The 20,298-nt window shown below is 38.9% G+C and overlaps 1 protein-coding gene across 2 annotated transcripts in view; it reads right to left on the minus strand.

The window, feature by feature from the left end:
• Positions 1–1,228: 1,228 nt before the first annotated feature.
• Positions 1,229–20,298, minus strand: part of GTPBP4 (GTP binding protein 4) — a 44,279-nt gene continuing 25,209 nt past the window's right edge. Inside the window, exons 9-17 of one of the 2 annotated variants that reach the window (XM_049881656.1) lie at positions 18,226–18,315; positions 15,874–15,984; positions 13,549–13,626; positions 13,097–13,148; positions 12,443–12,543; positions 10,635–10,832; positions 9,033–9,098; positions 6,799–6,942; positions 1,229–2,075 (exon numbers count right to left, since the gene is read on the minus strand). In XM_049881656.1, the coding sequence (XP_049737613.1) occupies positions 1,923–2,075; positions 6,799–6,942; positions 9,033–9,098; positions 10,635–10,832; positions 12,443–12,543; positions 13,097–13,148; positions 13,549–13,626; positions 15,874–15,984; positions 18,226–18,315 (993 nt within the window). In that variant the 3' untranslated portion in view covers positions 1,229–1,922. The remainder of the gene's footprint in view (positions 2,076–6,798; positions 6,943–9,032; positions 9,099–10,634; positions 10,833–12,442; positions 12,544–13,096; positions 13,149–13,548; positions 13,627–15,873; positions 15,985–18,225; positions 18,316–20,298) is intronic. The other variant, XM_049881657.1, reaches the window with a different exon arrangement.

Consider the following 20,298-nt stretch of genomic DNA (forward strand, 5'->3'; position numbering starts at 1 on the left):
CACACAAGAACCCTACTTGGACATATCAAAATAAAACAAGAAGCTAGGACACAGTAAGCAAACATAAAATAAATATAATAACTTATTGATGGCTCAGAGAAAACAGTCAATATCAAATCACATAAAGAGGCAGACCATGATGGCTTTAGCAAGCTCCCAAAACAAAGATTCAAAAAATCTTCCAGATGAAGAGAACTTCCTGGAATTACTAGAGGTAGAATACAACAGACTAATATACAGAATGCTTCAAGAGATCAGGAAGGAGATCAGGCAAAACGAAGAACAAGCCAAGGAGCACAAAAAGACAACGCTATAAAGGAACTTAAGAAGATTAGAGCATAATGACAAATTTAACAGGCTACAAAAATCCTTACAGAGACAGCAAGCAGAAATCCAAAAGATTAACAATAAAATTTCAGAATTAGCTCAGTGGAAAGTGTAAGAGTAGAACTGAGGCAAGAGAAGTCAGAATTAGTGAGACTGAAGATAAAGTACTTGACACCAATGTATCTGAAGAAAAAATCAGATAAAAGAACTTTTAAAAAATGAAGAAAACCTAAAAATGATGTGGGACTCTAAGAGAAATAACCTATGAGTGACTGGAATAGAAGAACAGGGGTGGGGCAGAGCAGAAAATACGGGGAGAATTCTTGAAGATTTGCTGGTAGAAAACTTCCCTGATATCATTAAAGATGAGAAGGTATCTATCCAAGATGTTCACTCAACCCCATACAAGGTAGATCCCAAAAGAAAGTCACCAAGACATATTATCATCAAACTTGTCAAAGCCAAAGATAAAGAGAGAATTTTAAGAGCAGCTAGGGATAAATGAAAAGTCACCTACAAAGGACAGTCAACAAGACTAAACTCGTACTACACAGCAGAAACTACGCAGGCAAGAAGGCAATGGGATGACATACATAAAGGCTTGAAGAAAAAAACTGCCAGCCAAGAATCATATATCCAGCAAAACTGTCTCTCAAATATGATGGCAAAATTAGGACATTTCCAGATAAACAGAAGTCTAGGGAATTCGCAAAAACCAAACCAAAATTACAATACTACAGGGAGTCCTCCAGTCAGAAAATCAGTAACATCAGATAACAACCCGAAACTAGAACACAAGACAGAGCAACCAGATATCAACCCAGACAAAGAAATTACTAAAATATATCAAGGCTAAGACACTAAACATAAGGAAACAGAGACATCGTTATGTAAAAGATGACAACATTAAAACAAAACTACTTCCTGATATAAATTTATTTGGGATAAATTAGGTGAAGACAGATTTACAATGATGTATTGTACAAAAGCAACAGAAAATAATTTAAGAGCACATTTGAAGCTCTGTGGTTCCAAAATACTCATCACCACCCACTCCCTCCCATGTCTACAGAGCATGGACCCTGGTAGCCATCTCCCCAAGTCCACAAGTGGAGATGTTTTCCAGTAAAAAAAGGACAATGTGTGTGGGGAAAACAGGTTTCCTCTGCAGAAGAGAATAAGGTTTTTCTCCATCAAAAACAACACAGCTACATCAATAGGCCTTTGCAATAGTGTGACTCTGAAGCAAGAAAAATTCCATTAAATGCATTCAAAATATTTGTAATATTGTGGTATAACAAAAATTTCTCACATCTGTATAGTTAAAGGATAACCATGATTTTCAGCAAAGCAGTGATTTAGTTATTTTTAGTTTATATTCTTTACTCCAACTTAATGAAATACAAAAGCAAACCGAATCAAACAAAAAAAGCATGTACGTGCTTAACATCACTCATACACTCAAAAAGTGGTTAAGATGGTAACTTTCATGTTTTGTATATTTTAGTGCACACACACACACACACACACCAATAAAACACAACAAAGAAAAAAACCCCATAGTTCAGCCAAACAGTTTCAATCAAAAAGGACACTTATCTCCTGTCCTTTTTACCAGATTTCCTCTTTCCAGAGAGTAAGTGTTTGGGCTTCATATCAAATACGTGTCTATCTGCCTCCCCTTTCTTCCCCAAGCGATTCATCTTCTTCTGAGCCTTCTTCATCATAGTCTTGGCTTTTTTCACCATCTGCAAAGGAGGTAGAAACATAAAATACTTAAGCTACTGAAACACAAATTTCCACTGCGTATTATAATTTTTTGGTAACAATCTGTCTTAATACCACTAATCTGTTCTATGAAAAAAGAGACCCTGATAGTCTTGGTTCACTGCTGTTGTCCCTCAGAGCATATGAAGACTACGTGAAAATTTTATCTAGGACAGGTTTTATACTTAGAAAGACTAGATGCATTTTAGACCTGGAAGATTAAAATACATCTGTTCTAAATCTCTCTTACCCAAACTAAGAAACTGAGACTCAGGCCCATGAAAATTTACTACTCACATCTGATTAACAAGTGGCAAAGCCAATATTAAATACAGACTTCTAGATAGAAATGGTATAAAATGGAAAGCTTAAGCTTCAAAGTTAGACAGGCCATGCCTTCAGGCAAGTCAATCTTTTCTTATAAATGGGGATAATGATACTTATACCCTCTTGAGGTTGTTGTGAAGATTAACTAATATGCTTAAATGCCTAGAATATCACAGGCACAGAAGAAAATTCCTCTCCTCCCCTTCAAGTCCAGTGGTCTTTCCATTATATGCCCTTTTCAGTCTAATTCCCATTAAAAAAAAAAAATCCTTCCTAGTTTATATGTAGACTTTCCCATGTACCTGAATTTTCAAAATGCTGAAACTACCAGGTGTTTTTTAATAAAAGGAAGTTATGCCAAAAGAGACTTTAATGTGCTTCACAGATATGTGTTTTCTTACGAATTGAAGGTTTGTGGCAACCCTGCATCAAGCCAGTCTAACAGTGCCATTTTTCCAACAGCACGTGCAAACTTTGTGTCTCTGTGTCACATTTTGGTAATTGTCGCAATATTTCAAACTTCTTCATTTTTATTATAACTGTTTATGATGATCTGTGATCAGTGATCTCTGATGTTACTACGGTAATTGTTCTGGGGCACCACAACTACACCTATATAAGATGGCAAATTTCATTGATAAATGTGTGTGCTGACTGCTCCAACCAGCGGTTCCCCCATCTCTCTCCCTCTCCTTGGGCCTCCTATTCCAAGACACGACTGTTATAGACTGAACTGTCACCCCAATAATGTGAGCCTACTTGGCTAGGTTATGATTCCCAGTACTGCATGGTTGTCCTCCAATCTGTGATCTTATGTGTTATAAATCCTAATCTCCGTGATGTTAATGAGGCAGGATCAGAGGGAGTTGTGTTGAGACAGAACACAATCTACAGGATTAAGTTGTATTGAGTGAATTTTCTTTTGAGATATAAAACAGAAGCAGGCAGAGAGGAGAGGGACCTCATTACCACCATTAAGAGCTGGGACCAGAGCACATCCTTTGGACTTGGGGTCCCTGTGCTGAGAAGCTCCTAGACTCGGGGGAAGGTTGATGACAAGGACATTCAGCCAGAGCCAAAAGAGAGAGAAAGCCCTCCCCTGGAGCTGACGCCCTGAATTTGGACTTCTAGCCTCCTAGACTGTGAGAGAATAAATTTCTGTTTCTTAAAGCCATCCACTTGTGGTATTTCTGTTACAGCAGCATTAGATACCTAAGACAAGGACAATAGTAAATTAGGCCAATCAACAACCCTACAAGTGAAAGGAAGAGTCACATGTTTCTCACTTTAAAAGCTAGAAATGATTAAGCTTAGTGAGGGAGGCATGTCGAAATGTGAAATAAGCCAAAAGCTACACCTCTTGTGCCAAACAGCCAAGTTGTGAATGCAAAGCAAAGTTCTTGAAGGAAATTAGAAGTGCTACTCCAGTGAACACACAAATGGTTAAGAAAGCAAAACAGCCTTATTGCCAATATGGATAAAATTTTAGTGGTCCAGATAGAAGGTTAAACCAGCCACAGCATTCCCTTAAGTCAAATCCAGAGCAAGGCCCTAATTTCTTTAATTCTATGAAGGCTGAGAGAAGTGAGGAAGCTACAGAAGAAAAGTTTGAAGCTAGCGGAAGTTGGTTCATGAGGGTTAAAGAAAGAAGCTATCTCCATAACATAAAGGTGCAAGGTGAAGCCGCAAGTGCTAACGTAGAAGTTACAGCAAGTTACCCAGAAGACCTAGCCGAGATAACTGAAGGGGACTACATTAAACAACAGACTTTCAGTATAGACAAAACAGCCTTTCGTTTAAGCTTCAAAGAACGGGCTGACTCTCTTGTCAGACACTAATGTAGCTGGTGACTTTAAGTTGAAGCCAATGCTCATTTACTATTCTGAAAATCCTACAGCCCTTAAAAATTATGCTAAATTTGCCCTGGTGGCATACTGGTTAAGAGCTATGGCTGCTAACCAAAAAGTCAGCAGTTCGAATCCACCAGCCGCTACTTGGAAATAATATGGGGCAGTTCTACTCTGTCCTGTAGGGTTGCTATGAGTCAGAATCAGTTCAATGGCAAATGGTTTGGTTTGGTTTGTGCTCTACAAATGGAACAAGAAAGCCTGGATGGCGGCACATCTGTTTACAACAATGGTTTGCTGAATATTTTAAGCCCACTGTTGAGACCTACTGCTCAGAAAAAAAGATTCCTTTCAAGGTATTACTGCTCATTGACAATGCACCTAAGAGCTCCGATGGAGATGTAGAAGATTAATGTTTTCATGTGTGCTAACACAATACCCACTCTGCAGCCCATAGGTCAAGGAGCAATTTAGACTTTCAGGTTTATCTATGTGTGGCTATAGCTGCCACACATAGATAGTGACTCCTCTGATGAACATGGGCATAGTAAATTGAAACATTCTGGAAAGGATTCACCATTCTAGGTGCCATTAAGAACACTCATGATTCATGTGAGGAGGTCAAAATATCGACATGTTAGAAGCTAATTCCAACTCTCATGAATGACTTTGAAGGTTCAAGACTTCAGTGGAGGAACTAACTGCACATGTGGTGGAAACAGCAAGAGAACTAGAATTAGAAGTGGAGCCTGAACTGCTGCAATCTTATGACAAAACTTTAATGGATGAGAAGTCACTTCTTATGAATGAACAAAGCAAGTAGTTTCTTGAAATGGATCCACTCCTAGTGAAGACGCTGTGAACACTGTTGACAACAAATGATTTAGAATATTACATAAACTTCATTGATAAAGCAGCAGCAGGGTTTGAGAGGACTGACCTCAGTTTTGAAAGAAGTTCTACCATGGGTAAAACGCAATCAAACAACATCGAATGCTACAGAGAGATCTTTCATGAATGGAAGAGTCGAACAATGAGGCAAACTTCATCGTTGTCTTACAGTAAGAAATCGTCACAGCCACCCCAACCTTCAGCAACCACCACCCTGATCAGTCAGCAGCCATCAACACTGAGCTAAGACCCTCCACCCGCAAAAGGTTACGACTCACTGGAGGCTCAGATGATTGTCAGCATTTTTAGCTGTATTTTTCAATTAAGGTAGGCACATTGTTTTTTAGACATAATGCTATTGTACACTTAAAAGACTACAGTGTAAACGTAACTTTTATATGCACTAGGAAACCAAAAAATTTGTGTGACTCGCTTTATTGAGAATTGTTTTATTGTGGGGATCTGGAACCAAAGCCACAATATCTCCGAGGTATGCCTGTATACCCGAAGGTTCTCTCCCAAAAGACACTACAAATGACTATATGATAGTAACTCAAACTATTTGAAGAGAAAGATATCCCACAATAATGGGAAGACAAGCAGGACTGTCTCAAAAGAGCTGACCGGAAGGGCTCGGCCTGGGCTGGTTCCTAGGCGATGGGGTTGTTGGAACTTAGGGCCCATGGCCTGAAGTGCCCAGCTGTATTTATCCCTGTGTTATAAGGCCACTCATCTGTTCACTCCTCCAAAAACGAACAGCCCACGTGCTGTGCACAGGTCCATGGAGCACCCAACTGGGTCCTGGCTCAAGCACACCTCTAAAGGATGCCAAGAAAATGGGGGAACAAGTGCACCTGATAACCTCTCTGCCTGTAAGTTCCGGCCTGCTCCAAATGACAAATGCTGGCGTTTGCCCTGATCCCTTCGTGTAAGTTGGGTGCGACTGATTACTTTTGCGTCATCTTTTTAGCCGTGGTCTTCTAACTCCCACCCAGGTGACTGGGTGAGACTGCGTGATAGGGTAATTGTGGCCCACAAAGAGAACTGGTCAGTTTTGCCTTAAAAGAGTGCCAATTCCAGAGCAGAGAGGAGGATTCTACCACCACCAAGGAAGAAAAGCCAGGAGGGGAGAACACGTCCTTTGGACCCGGGATCCTTGCACTGAAAAGCCCTGGAAGCAGGAGACCAAGAGAGAGAGCAAGCTGTAACCCTAAAGATGGTGAGAAGTGGTGGCAGGAAAGACCCAGCAGCATAGAGATAGCCGAGTGCCTCTGGGAGAGGCTGAGGGCCAGGAAGAGGCTGTCCTGATAGAAAAACTGTATCTTGAGTGTTCCAGAGCCTGAATTTTAACTTACTTCCCTAATAAATCCCATAATTGTGAGAATAGTCTGTGAGTTCTGTGCGGCCCTTGCAACGAATTATCGAACTCAGCAGAGAAGTAGAGAGTGCTGAGTGAGGGGATGGTTGGTGTCAGAATTAGTAAAGATGGAGGAGACAAGAGGCCTGTCTGGCTCCCACCTCATGGGAGTCAGCCTTGTGGGGTTGAGGAGGTCAGACATTGCCCCCAAGCTGTTTTAAATTTAAGAAAGAAAAAATAGAGGGTTTATTATTATTACTATCACTTCTTACAGACACTAACCTTGACATCCCGAAGACCAGAAACATCACGTGGTGTTCGAGAGCAACTGCGACTCCGGGCCAAAGAAGAGGGTGGAGCAGAATCTTCCCGCTTTCTTTTCCTAGTAATACTCCGCGATCTTCTTGCCTGGACTGCATAGTGGGCCTGAAAATCATGAAGGACAGAGTAAGTCTAGAGCTTCAGGGCCTCAGCCTTGCTTCCAGATTTAGTGCTAAAAACAAAAAAGACTTTACCAACGGGAGGGATGGTGAGGAATTTTTAGAACCGTTATCAGATAAGTAAAGAGTTTTAAAATATACATAATTAATTTCTGGTTAACTACCGGTCAAACATTCCTTTTCACTGAACACAAGCTGCTTTATGTTACAAAGCTGATTTTAACTCCTTTTTAAATTTTACCCATTTAAAAAATTTTCGTTATATTAAATCATTAAATTTGCATCAAAATTTATATTCCAAACAAAAATTTCTTAATCTTGCTTATCCCCAGTTACCTTATCTGTAAAATAAGGATGATAAATCTATTCCAAAAAATAAGCAGGCAGTAAGCAAAACACTTATAAACAATAAAAAATCAAAAGCTATATATATGTACATTAAAATAACTCCATGCAAACAAAGATGCAGGAAAATGGGTACTTTCACAAATTGCTGATTAAAATACAATTAACCTGATCCTTTTGGAAAGAAATCTGATACAATGTCATGCTCTGAGTTTGGTAATCCCACTTCTGATAATCTGTTTTCTGGAAATAACCGAGTATGAAAAATTCTTATATGTAAAAATGTACATATTCTTAACAGCAGATATGGAGATGCCTTCCAGTCTTTAGGGTCACAGGAACACAGTTTGAACTATTTACAGCCTAAGTCCCTCATGCTGAGACCTGGTAATACCTCCTACCTCCTATTTATTTGATAACTAAACTCAGTGAAAGTACTATGTAACTTTAGTCACCAAGAAAGCTTAAAATTAAACTCAGTTCAAATATAGAAATTATGTAGTACAACATAAATTCAGCTATTTGTTCTCTTTGACATTCTATTCTAGTTTATATTTTCTCGCTGGTGCTAATTTTTAAATTCTCTGGCATACTTCTTACAAGCCATCTTAAATTCTATAAGATAGCAAATAAATGAATTTTTAAATTTCAAGTCTAAAAGTCCCAAAATAAAGACGTTATTTTTTTTACTCAATTAAAAGTGTTAAATTTTATAAATTTACCCTAAAATGAAAAACTGTGTATATCATAATGAAAATGGGAAAAAAAAAAAAAAAAATCAACGTAATATGTGCAGGTGGAGCCCTGGTGGTACACTGGTTAAATGTTCGGCTGCTAACCAAAAGGTCGGTAGTTCAAATCCAACCAGCCACTGCTTGGAAACCCTATGGGACAATTTTACTCTGTCCTATTTTTTTTATAGGGTAGCTGTGAGTCAGGATTGACTCAATGGCAATGAGTTTTTTTTTTTTTTTAAATATGTGCAGGGTATGAGCATAAATACAATTTTCCAAATGTTCCAGTAACAAAAACCAAAACCAAAACCAAACCTGTTGCCTGAGTCTATTCCAACTCTTAGCAACCCTCTAAGATAGAGTAGAACTGCCCCACAGAATTTCCAAGGAGCGCCTGGTGGATTCAAACTGCCAACCTTTTGGTTAGCAGATGTAACTCCTAACCGCTACGTCACCACGGTTTTCGTTCCCATTAACAGGGACATGGGAAACAATATACATATATAATAAAACATCAACAAAACATTTTTACAAAGAAAGAGCACTGAGATGTTCTTACACATTACAGCAACATTAACTAAAATAGAAAATTAAAGTAGAAGAAAGGGAAACCTTCTGCACCCTTATGGATGATTTATCTTGGTAACTGAAGACTTTGGAATATGCAAAGTCTTCTTAAATATTTTCACAAATTGTGAACAATAACAAGAACTGAGTTTTGAAAATTCCATCCTTTTGCACCAACAGCATAATATATTTAAGGCATTAAATCTTATGTAATGAGTTGCTCATCACCTATTTCAACTCAAGATCCCATACCAATAAATCTCTTCATTAGAAATATCAAAAGATCTAATTCCTTTCCTTGTGTTTTTTAATATGAATTTTATTAGAAATATTTATATGACTATTTCCAGATTTCTAAGAACCCATCTTTCTTTATTAACAAAGCGGCACCCAACTACATACATGTCTAAAACCATCCCTACACACTTACATTGTCTTTATTGTCCATGTTAACACCAAGATTTCGCATCTCATTCTCCAAAACTTTTCGCTGAACCTGAAAAGGAAAGAAAAAACACTTTAAGCAAAATTAGTTTGGTAGAATGTTAGAAAAAATTTCAAAGGAAAATATACTTCTATGATAATATAGGACAGTTTGTCTTAGAAACTGTTATTTTTTTACTTGGACTCACTTTCATGTTTTTGGAAAGTTCAAACCGATGCATTAGGGCACATGAAAGCTAACAGAGCAATTGTTATGTGTAAGATACGGAGTATACTCATGTCCATCTGCTCTTCACAACAAGCCTGGAGTTACTCTCTCCATTGTAGGGATGACAATACCAGAGCTAAGGGGTTAAGACATGTGCCCCAAAACAGACTCCACAGCTCTAACACCTTAGCCCGAACACTTACTGAGCACACCTAAGAGGAAAACAAAAACGTCCCAGTCTGTTCATAACCTGTCATTTGCCATCGTGTGAATACGTTGTTACTAGGTGTCATCAAGTTGATTTGCCCCATAGGGTTTTCTCCCATGGAGCTGCTGGGTGGGTTTGAACTGCCAACGTTTTGGTTAACAGCCAAGTGCTTAACTGTTTGTGCCACCATGGTTCCTTCCCATATGGAAACAGTATTTTCAAATATACGAATATCCACGGAGAGGTTTCTATAATTTCAAGTTATTTCCTTTCCTTTCCCCTTATATCTTGGCTGCCCAGCACCGCTGTCTTCATCTTTCTTCAGGGCAATTGCTCCTCTCTTAGCTCCCCATTCCGGGTAGTTCAGGACCCTGCCCTGGTCACAGGGGTGGCAAACACAGAACCACCTGTCACCCCAACAAGAATATGGAATATGAGATAAAAATGCCCAAACGCATATTTGGGAGGCAAAGGTTTCTTAACCAGGACACAAAAAGCATAAACTACAAAAGAGAATTTTTATAAATTGGACCTCATCAAAATAAAAATATTTTGATTTTTTAACAGACAACATAAAGAAAAGGAAAGTCTGACTAGGAAAATTATTTGGGAAAAGGATATCTGATAAAAAATAACTTTTATCTACAATATGTAATTTTAGAATACTAAAAATCCAATTTAAAAAATAGGCAAAAGATTTGAACACTTTACCAAAGAAGATACACTGAGGCAAATAAGTACATAAAACAATGATAATCATTATTCATTAGAGGAATGAAAGTTAAAACCATACTTAAAATGACCATCAATACCAAGGAACTGGAGGACCTGGGGCAACCAGAATCTCTGGCTCGTGGAATGCAAAATGGTAAAGACCCTTGAGAAAAAGTTTGACAGTGTCTTATAAAGTTAAATGTATACACTTATTATCCAGCAATCCTTTTGGCTATTTTCCCAAGAAAAATAAAAACAGATTTTTACACAAAGTACTATATGCAAATGTTTACATCAGGTTTAAGAATCAATCTTGCTAATCAATATACCAACAAAACAAAGTACCTAAAATCTTAGGGCCACAGATGGACTCAAAAGTTTTGTTTGGCAATGATTACACAGGAATCCGACATGCAAAGAAATGTGTCACGTCTCTTTGAAAAGACACAAAAACTTGCCTTCTTAGCAGTTCGAGGCATTCTGGGTCCCTGTGTATTCTTTTCTTTTGATTGAAGAATTTTCAATTTCTTTTTTTCTCTGATTTGTTTGGCCAACTGTTGAATTTCCATTATTTCCTCATCTTCACTTTCAGAGTCACTGTCATACTCTCCAGCAGCTGTTCTTAGTTCTTCTTCTTTTTCTAGCTCTTGTAATTTCTTTTAAAAAGAGTTAATTACACAAATTAGAAATGAAAAACTCAAATAGCTGTAGCAATGTTTATATAGGAACTACGTTTTCCCTAAATCTTTGAGGACACAATGAGTATCATGGTTCAGAACGACATTTAGGCCTCACACTATGTGCTGGAGCTGTTATCTTAAAGAAAATGGACTTTGTGAAGAAAATGAAGACCACACAAATACTGACAGCATGTTGTGAATTGGTCTGTGCCATTTCTTTTTCTTTAAAAACAGTTACCATAAACATTAAAAAAAAAAAAAAGAATGCTACTGCCGTCAGGTCAATTCCGACTCATAGTGACCCTATAGGACAGAGTAGAACTGCCCCACAGAGTTTCCAAGGGGCACCTGGTAAATTCGAACTGCACTTAACCACTATGCCACCAGGGTTTCCACTGTAAACATTAAGGTTTAAAATGCCCAGGCATCACGTTCCTCATTCCTCAGAGCTCCCAACAGATAAATAACAACAGGAAATAACCTCAGATTCTAAAAGAATTAAAACTATATATACTACAATCTTATACTACAGTACCTCAATTATCTAATATAATGTCATCCCAATATAATCTGTGTCTATACAGTTAAAAAAAAAAAATCGAAGACCAATCAAGACAAAGACAGTGCGTATAAAAATCAGACATCAGGAACAAGGATATTTCAGAAGTGGAATAAACAAGAACAGAAGGGAGTAAAGGAGGCCTAACAATGTTTATTACTCTGGTACCTAAATACACCATGATGCTCTTACCCAGATCAATTTCTAGAACAGAAATTGAATTTGAAATGTAGGGTATGAAGAACTTGTAGAGGAAATAAGACTGAAATTATAAATTGAGGGCATTTGGGAACTGAATAGTAGAAAAAGGAGGAAATGCAGACAGCTAATATTTTATGAAGTATGTTATCAAACAATTTGAGAGAATTAACAGCTAAAAGAGAATACACAGTTAAAGAAAAATTTTGTTTTTTAATAAGGTATGAAAATGTGCAGACATTTATGTGCTAAGAAAATGCAAGCAGGGAGAGAGGAACTGAAATCTTAGTAAGACAGCAGCAACAGAGCAAAATCCTATAGACAGAGCTGATGAGAACACGAGGACAAGCAGAGGAATGAATCTGCACCAGGAGAAGGGAAACCTCTTGACCACATCAGCACATCAGTGGGGGTGTGGGCAGAAAAAGGGGGTGATCAGAGAATTCACACCCCGTGGACTCCATTTTCTCTGCATAGTGAGGTTACCTGACGAGTCTGGAAGAGGGAAGCATGGTAGGAGGTTGGAGAAAAAGTGGAAAAAGCCTTCAGTAGCCTTAATGAAAGAATATAAGCAAGCAACAGGATTAACAGAGCTATGTGGAGGGCCCTGCTGAGACAGGAAAATTCCCGTGCAATGGCCCCAGTCTGAAAAGTTGTGTGACTTCCTCCAGTAACACTCAGCATCAATGATTGGTAGGTTTCAGGGAGGATGCAGATAAAGAACCAAGGGAACAGATACAGGTGAGCCAGGACTTATGCTTGTATCTTCCAGTGATCATATAAAAAGGGGGAAAAAAAAAAATCACACAATATAAAAGGTGTCACTGACCCTCATGATGTCAGGATCAATGTAATCAGCTACATTATGGCCTTCCCAGATCTCTGGTATCTTATCATATTTTTCGGATGAATTCATTAAGTCCCAGTACTCTAAAGTTAAAAACAAACAAAAAGGTGAAGTTTATAGTATTAGTATCTTCAACCATGATGTGCCCAAATGAGTGCTGTTATACCAAGTCACATCTCTCTACAAACATAACAGAGCACTTGTATTCAACACGACAGAAGGAAAACACTATGATTAACAATTACTCTAAACACTGCCCAAGGTTATTTCAATATCTCAGGGCCAAGTGTCCAGAGAATAAAAACAAACATTAAAAAAAAAAAAAGAAAAAAAACACCTCAAGGAAAGCAAAAGGTATAAGCAACAAATAACAATATCAATCTGCTTCAACCTCTCTCTGCTGTGAAGGCTAGAAGAACAATCCACTCATCCTGAAAGGACAGAAAATTACCTGGAAGGAGAAAAAAACCTCACAGAGCCCTATCTGTATGTAATGCTTAACCTTTAAGAAATTAAAAATTAACAGATATGCTGGAAGACTTTTCCTTATTAAATTTCTTTCACTATTCAGAAACACTTCATGTGCAAACTGGCATTTTCAGGTAATGATTACACTCTGTTCTCTACAGCACTTACTCTGAAGATCCAAAATATAATCATCTCCCATTTCCAGCTCAATATCTCGTTCCTGCAATGGAGAAAAAAAGCAGCTTCATTTTACCTTTCAGGTTTAGAAATGCTATGCACCCTCCTCTTCCAATCTAACATCCAATCCTTTCAATATCCTGTGGATTCAACTCTTGTTTCTGGTAGGAAAGCTGTTTGGTTTTTATCATCTGACGTACTATGTATCTTACTTATACATTTTGCTCACTGCTATTTCCCGTTAACTAAAACGCAAATTCCCAAAGAGCAGGGACTTTGGCAGTCTTTCACTGCTATGTTCCCAGGACCTAACAGTGCGGGCATCTAGGAGGCTCTTGACAGGACACATGCTTTGTGACCCTAACACTCCGTTACTAGTGATGCTTACAGGCATCTGCCTTTCTTTCCACGTCCAAGTCAGGTTAAGAGTTAAAGTGGCCTACCCTTTTCTTCTTAGGCTCCTCAATCTCCATTCTCTTCTTACGTGCCACTACTCCTGCCGGGATGAAAGGAGGCCTCTCCTAAGAAGGTGTTATTGAAAATATTATGTAAAACACCTTATTGAATGAGAAAAAAAAAATTTTAATTAAAGACTACAAGCCAATTCTACATCTGTTAGGGTTAGAAAAGGAGACCCAGACTGGTCAAAATATCACAGATTATTTGGGCCAATGGACTGGGCTGCAGGGTAATTTAGGCAAGAATGTCAGGGAAAGTCCACGAGCAGATTCTAAAGTGCAGTGAGAAAAACTGAACACCAAGATTACCTAGAAAATTATGGAAAAAGAAAAATAGTAGAGGAAAAACAACAGGAGATCACTGGAAGAGAGAAACTGAGACATAAACCCAACTACCTATGAGAATTTGGTGGAAAGATGCATTAACTATTCCATAATGAGATCTGAGGTAAATGGCTAGCCATTTGAAAACAGAGCTGGCTAATCACCTCCACCACCTCCCCACATTACAAAAATTCAAGACACAGCAAAGACTTCTATTTAATAGAGAGGTACAATAAAAATTAAACCATGAAAAAAACCCAACCAAACTCATTGCCATGGAGTTGATTCTGACTCATAGTGACCTGTAAGGACAGAGGAGACCTGCCCCAGAAGGTTTTCAAGGCTGTAAATCTTTATGGAAGCAGACTGCCACATCTTTCGTTCACCGAGCGGCTGGTAGGTTCCAACCGCCAGCCTTTCAGTGAACAATAGTGCACTTAACCACTGCACCACCAGGGCTCCTTAAACCACAGAAGTATAGGAAAAAGCACAAAGATTCTTTTTTTAGAATATTCATGGAATGAATGATAGGCCTTTCTATGCATGACAAAAAAAAATCCAGTATCCATAAAAGAAATATTAATAATTTTTAAATGTGTAATTTCTTTGGGGTAAAAAAGATCCTCAAAACCAAATGTCAAGTGGCAAAAAGAGAAAATTTTCAGTGTATATACAACAAAGGTCTGATCTCAGTATACAACTGACAGATCAAAGAATAAAAGACAAACAGCCTAAGGCAATTAAAAGGCCAGTAAGCATATAAAAAATGCTCACCGGCACTAATCATTTAAGAAATACACGACAACAATAAACCCATCATAAACTACTAGAGTGACAGAAGCTAATACCTAAGTGGTAGGTGCTGTAGGGAAACATGTTCCCAAACTATTGGCAGAGTATAAATGACAAAGGCATTTTGGAGGACAATAATATTTTCAATGCACGTACCTTGCGGCTCATCTATTCCAATGGTTAAAATATACTCAAGAGATACATGTGCAAAACTCTGCAGATATAAACGTCTTTGTACAAAACAGACATATGTATAAAGATGTGCACTCCTGCTGTTTGCAATGGCAAGAAATTAGAGATGATAGAGGACTGCTTGACTGCAATATGTACATACAACATAAAAGAAAATGAACGAGTTGGAGCTTCCTGTGTTAATACAAATACACGTATGTGACATTCGTAAGATAAAATGAAAATCTTAAGGGAATGTAATACACTTCCACTTGTGTTTAAAACACATGTTTTTAATATGCTTATATACCTAAAACCACCACCTGTCCGTTTGTCATGCTTAGTGTGGTGGTTTCTGCGCTGCCATGATGCTGGAATCTATGCTACTGCTATTTCAAATACCAACAGGGTCACCATGGTACACAGGTTTTCAGACCAAGATAAGACTAGGAAGAAAGGCCTGACAACCTATGTCCAAAAATTAGCCTTATGGATCAGAGCAGAACACTGTCCAACTCGTTTGCTTTGGACATATCATTAAGAGGCATCGATCGCTAAAGGAGGACATCATGTTTGAAGCAGAGAGCCAACAGGGGCGAGGGAGACCCTCAGTGAGATGGATTGGCACAACAGCTGCAGCAATGGGCTCAAACATGCCGAAGATTGTGGGTTTCTTATTCATTCCTTGCACAAAAGGTTGCCATGAGTCAGTCAACTCAACAGCAGCTATCTACCAAAAATTTTTCTGGAAGGATAAACAAGATGGTATTAACAGCAATTGCCTCTGGTAAAATGAGGAGGAGGTTTTTAACTTGGTGCTTTATACTCTTGTTCGCATGTTCAACTCTTTAACATTTACACACATAAAATACAAATGAGAAACTCAATGCCACTTATAAAATCCATGTGTGTTTAACTGTATCTATAACCCCTGGGAAAAAAAGCATACAAGCAGCATCTACTGAGTTTGTATCAGCAACATAATGATCATATTTCAAATGCATTCTGAAAAGGCGATCTTACCTTATCATCTCTTTTGTTGGGTACAGCTAAATGCAATCTGTTCAGCACCTCATTCACTTTATTTCCTTTCATTTTGGTTTCAACTCGATGAGCCAAAAGCCTATCACAAGCCTAGTAATTTATAAAAGAAAGGACATAAAGTCACAAAGACATAGCACAACAGCCACCTGTTAAACCCAGAGAAGACTCAAGAATCAGAGTCCCTGCTAACCGGCAGATTATGGCTCAAAGGTTTATTTGTGTACATCTACATTCTTAGGACTTGCTACTCATTTCCCTCAGCAATATTTAACATATTGTTTTAGTTATCTAAAAAAATGCTCCTATAACAGAAATACCACAAGTGGATGGCTTTAATAAACAGAAATGTATTCTGTCTCAGTCTAGAAGCCTAGAAGTCTGAATTCAGGGTGCCAGCTTCAGGGGAAGGCTTTCCTTTCTGTCGGCTCCGGGGGAAGGTCCTCGTCATCAATCTTCCCCTGGACTAGGAGCTTCACAGCACAGGGAACCCGTTCCAAAGGACGTGTCCCCCTGGCTCTACTTTCTTGGTGGTATGAGGTCCCCATGTCTCTCTACTCACTTCTCTTTTATATCTCAAAACAGACTGACTCAAGATTCAACTTAATCCTGTCCACTGAGTTCTGCCTCATTAACATAACTGCCTCTAATCCTGCTTCATTGACATCATAGAGGTTAGGATGTGCAACACACAGGATAATCATATCAGATCACAAAATGGTGCACAACCACACAATACTGGGAATCATGGCCTAGCCAAGCTGACACATTTTTGGAGGACACAATCCAACCCGTAACACATACGGAAGCTAAGTTCTCAGGTACTACCCCAAAAGTCTATGTAACTAACACTGTAGCACACCACGCACATATAGAAAGGAAGCAGCTTCCTCTTCTCATTTCAGGCTGAGAGCTAATCTTGGGCAAATTCTGAAAACACTGGCAAGGTTTATCTTTAACCTCCTCCCACACCCCACTCTGAACCTTCCTCCCAACATTAGTGATCCTCTCCAAGACTTCCAATGACCTCTATCTGTCCTTCCTGAAGGAGTATAAAAAATATTAACTATGTCATTTTCCACCTCATGCTTCCAACTTGAGAAACTAATCCCTGAGTAAATCAACAGCATCATATTTTTTTTTTTAATTATTATTTTCAGGAAAAAAATAACATAAAGAAAAAAAAGCATGTGAAATCTAACATGAAAACTGCCTCTCCCAAGCTGTTCCTGCTTTTCATACATTTTTTTTTTCCTTCTACTTCTGTAACGGGTTCCATAAACGCACTTTTCAAAGTAGCCCCTATGGAAATATTAGTAGGCCAAGAGACAAGGCATATAGTTACTTTAAGTTAAAACGATCTATGGCTGGAATTACCAACTGCCTTAGTTATCCAGGAAACCCCGGTGGCGTAGTGGTTAAGTGCTACAGCTGCTACCCAAAGGGTCGGCTGTTCAAATCCACCAGGCGCTTCTTGGAAACTCTACGGGGCAGTTCTACCCTGTCCTATACGGTTGCTATGAGTCGGAATTGACTTGATGGCAATGGGTTTGGTTTTTTAGTTATCTCGTACTGCTTTAACAAAACTACCGCAAATGCCCGGCTTTAACAAATAGAAATGTATTGTCTCACAGTTTAGGAGGCCAGAAGTCTGAATCAGGGTGCTGGCTCTAGAGGAAGGCTTTCTCTCTGTTGGCTCTGGGGCAAGGTGCTTATTCCTTGGCTCCTTGGTAATCTCCGTGTGGCATGGCGTCTATCCTCTCCCATCTCTGCTTCTAGCTCTCTGCTTAACCAGCTTGGTTTATACATCAAAGGTGATGCCCTTAAGAAACACCCTATACTGATATGGCCTCAACATAATAAAGCTCTATTCCCAAATGGGATTACATCCACAAGTATAAAAACAAAACCACACCAAACCCATTGCCGTGGAGTCCATTTCCACTCATAGTGACCCTATAGGACAGAGTAGAACTGCCCCATAGGGTTTCCAAGGAGCAGCTGGTGGATTTGAACTGCCAACCTCCTGGTTAGCAGCTGAGCTCTTAACCACTAGGATAAGGAATTACAACACATTTTGGGGAGACAAAATTCAATCCTTAACATAAACTATCTCTTCAAATTCCCATCACTCAACCAGGGATGAGAAGTCCTAGTGTTCAGGTGAAGGGGTTTAATGCTACCTTACTAACCAGTGCACTCTTCCTGAGTCTAGCTGGGTGAGTCCTCAGAGTATTACCAACACCTAGACAGAAAACTGTTTCCCGTGGCTGACCTCTAAATCAAGAGAAAGACAGTAAAAGCACCGATCTCTGATTTTAAGGAAGCACTGACCTCTGTTTTAACCTGAGTAACACCTTCCTCAGTCAGGGTGCTGGTCTCTATTACAGGAAATCCTTCGGTCTGCAAATCTACAAATATTTTCTGGGAATACAAAGGAATTGAGAAATGCATTACTTATTCACTGTTACTCAAATTAATGTTGCAAATGTTTATCGTTCAATACCTGTGGTTTGTTTTAAACTCTTTTAAAGAACAGAAATCTCCTAAAAAGTTATTTTTTTTCCTATATTCTTCCAGGACTAAGAAAATACAAATCACTGGGAGGATCAAACACCAGACTATCGCAAGCAAATTCCAAGGCTCTCTAAAACATTCTGTTAAGACCTCATCCTCCAACAAAGAGACTTCTAGGTAAAATTAAAGTTATCAATTGTCTACAGTGTTTTTAATACCGTGCTGTTAGAAAACAATATAAATGTTTCTGAATCTAGCACTTATAAATTACTAAGTCTGTAAGAGACTTCATTTTTACGCTTCTCCATCAAATGAGTTTTATATCTAACTCTAAATTTGACTATCAATTTGATGCAGTGTGACCAATCCTATCATACTTCTTTAAGATACTCCTGAACAAGATATATTTCCATTATTACACGGTCTAAACTTGCCAGTTTAGAAATTTCCTCCTCTTTTTTTAATGGAAAGAGGACACGCCTTACAGGAAACCTGGGTTTCGGTACCACTTCTGATGATTCTTACTAGCATGTGAGCCTGAGACAGTCACTGAACCTCCCTGTACACAATGTTAAACATTCAGCATATGCACAAGGGGTTAATAATCTACTTTGCAGCACTGCTTTGAGGAAGTTGCCCAATGCTGTCAAGTCAATTCCAACTCATAGGAACCCAACAGGACAGAGCAGAACTGCCCCATAGGGCTTCCAAGGCTGTAATCTTTACGGAAGCAGACTGTCACATCTTCTTCCCATGGAGCAGCTGGTGGGTACGAACAGCTGACCTTTCAGTTGTCAGCCAAGTGCTTAATCTCTGCACCACCAGGGCTCCTTCTGATGAAGTAAGAAGCACTACTGGTTATTTACTATATAGCAATTCTGTGATGTTGTCATTAGATGCTGTCAAGTCCAACTCATAGCAATGCCACGTGACAGAGCACAACTGTCCCATAGGGTTTTCTTGGCTGTAAACTTTATGGAAGATGAAAGCCAGGTCCTTCTCCCATGGAGCCAACTGGGTGGGTTTGAACAGCCAACCTTTCGGTTAGCAGCTGAGCACTTAATCACTGCACCACCAGGGCTCCTTAGTAATATCATAATAGCTACCATTACCTATCTGTCTTCCAAATTCATTAAATCTTCCCAACAACCCTGGGATACAGGTATTACCTCTATTTTTGGATGAAGAAATTAAGATTCATAAAGGTTAACAAACTTCCCTATCATACAGCCAGAAAGTGGTAAAGCTGGGACTTGAACACACCTGACCTCAACATGTGGGCATTTAAGTACTGCACTCCTTAAACCCTTCCGGTCTACCTGCTCTCCCCTCTCTGTGCGTGTATGTCCACTGCTGTCAAGTCGATTCTGATTCATGGCAACCTTATGTGTTACCTGCTGCTCCACAGGGCTTTCTCGGCTGTCATTTTTTACAGAAGCAGACCGCCACGCCTTTCTTGTGGGGTGTCGCTGGGTGGGTTTCAACTGCCAACCTTTGCATTAGTGGACAAGTACAAACTGTTGGCACCACCCAGGGACCTTCTCTTCCCTCTTACAACCCTCTAATTCATTTTAGCCTGAAAACTGAAATCACACAGCAGATAACTGAGTTTTTTTAAGACAATTCTCTGAGGTCCATGTTTATAAAATTAGTAATTTAAACAATACATTATAGCTCTTTAAAGAAACCAGTACGGCTGTTGTAAAAAAATGTAATTCTTAAGAAATGTTATATTTTCAAATAGAACAAGAAAGAGACACTGAGAAAAGGGCAGAACGCTCCTTCTATCTGAAGGCGTTACACTTTGTGTGAATGAAGTATATTCTGGGAGAAATGGCTGGATCTAATACATTATTTACTGAAGTGCTTCTCATCAGTATACATCAGAAT

This window comes from Elephas maximus, chromosome 4, assembly GCF_024166365.1.
Source record: "Elephas maximus indicus isolate mEleMax1 chromosome 4, mEleMax1 primary haplotype, whole genome shotgun sequence".
Classification (NCBI taxonomy): domain Eukaryota; kingdom Metazoa; phylum Chordata; class Mammalia; order Proboscidea; family Elephantidae; genus Elephas; species Elephas maximus.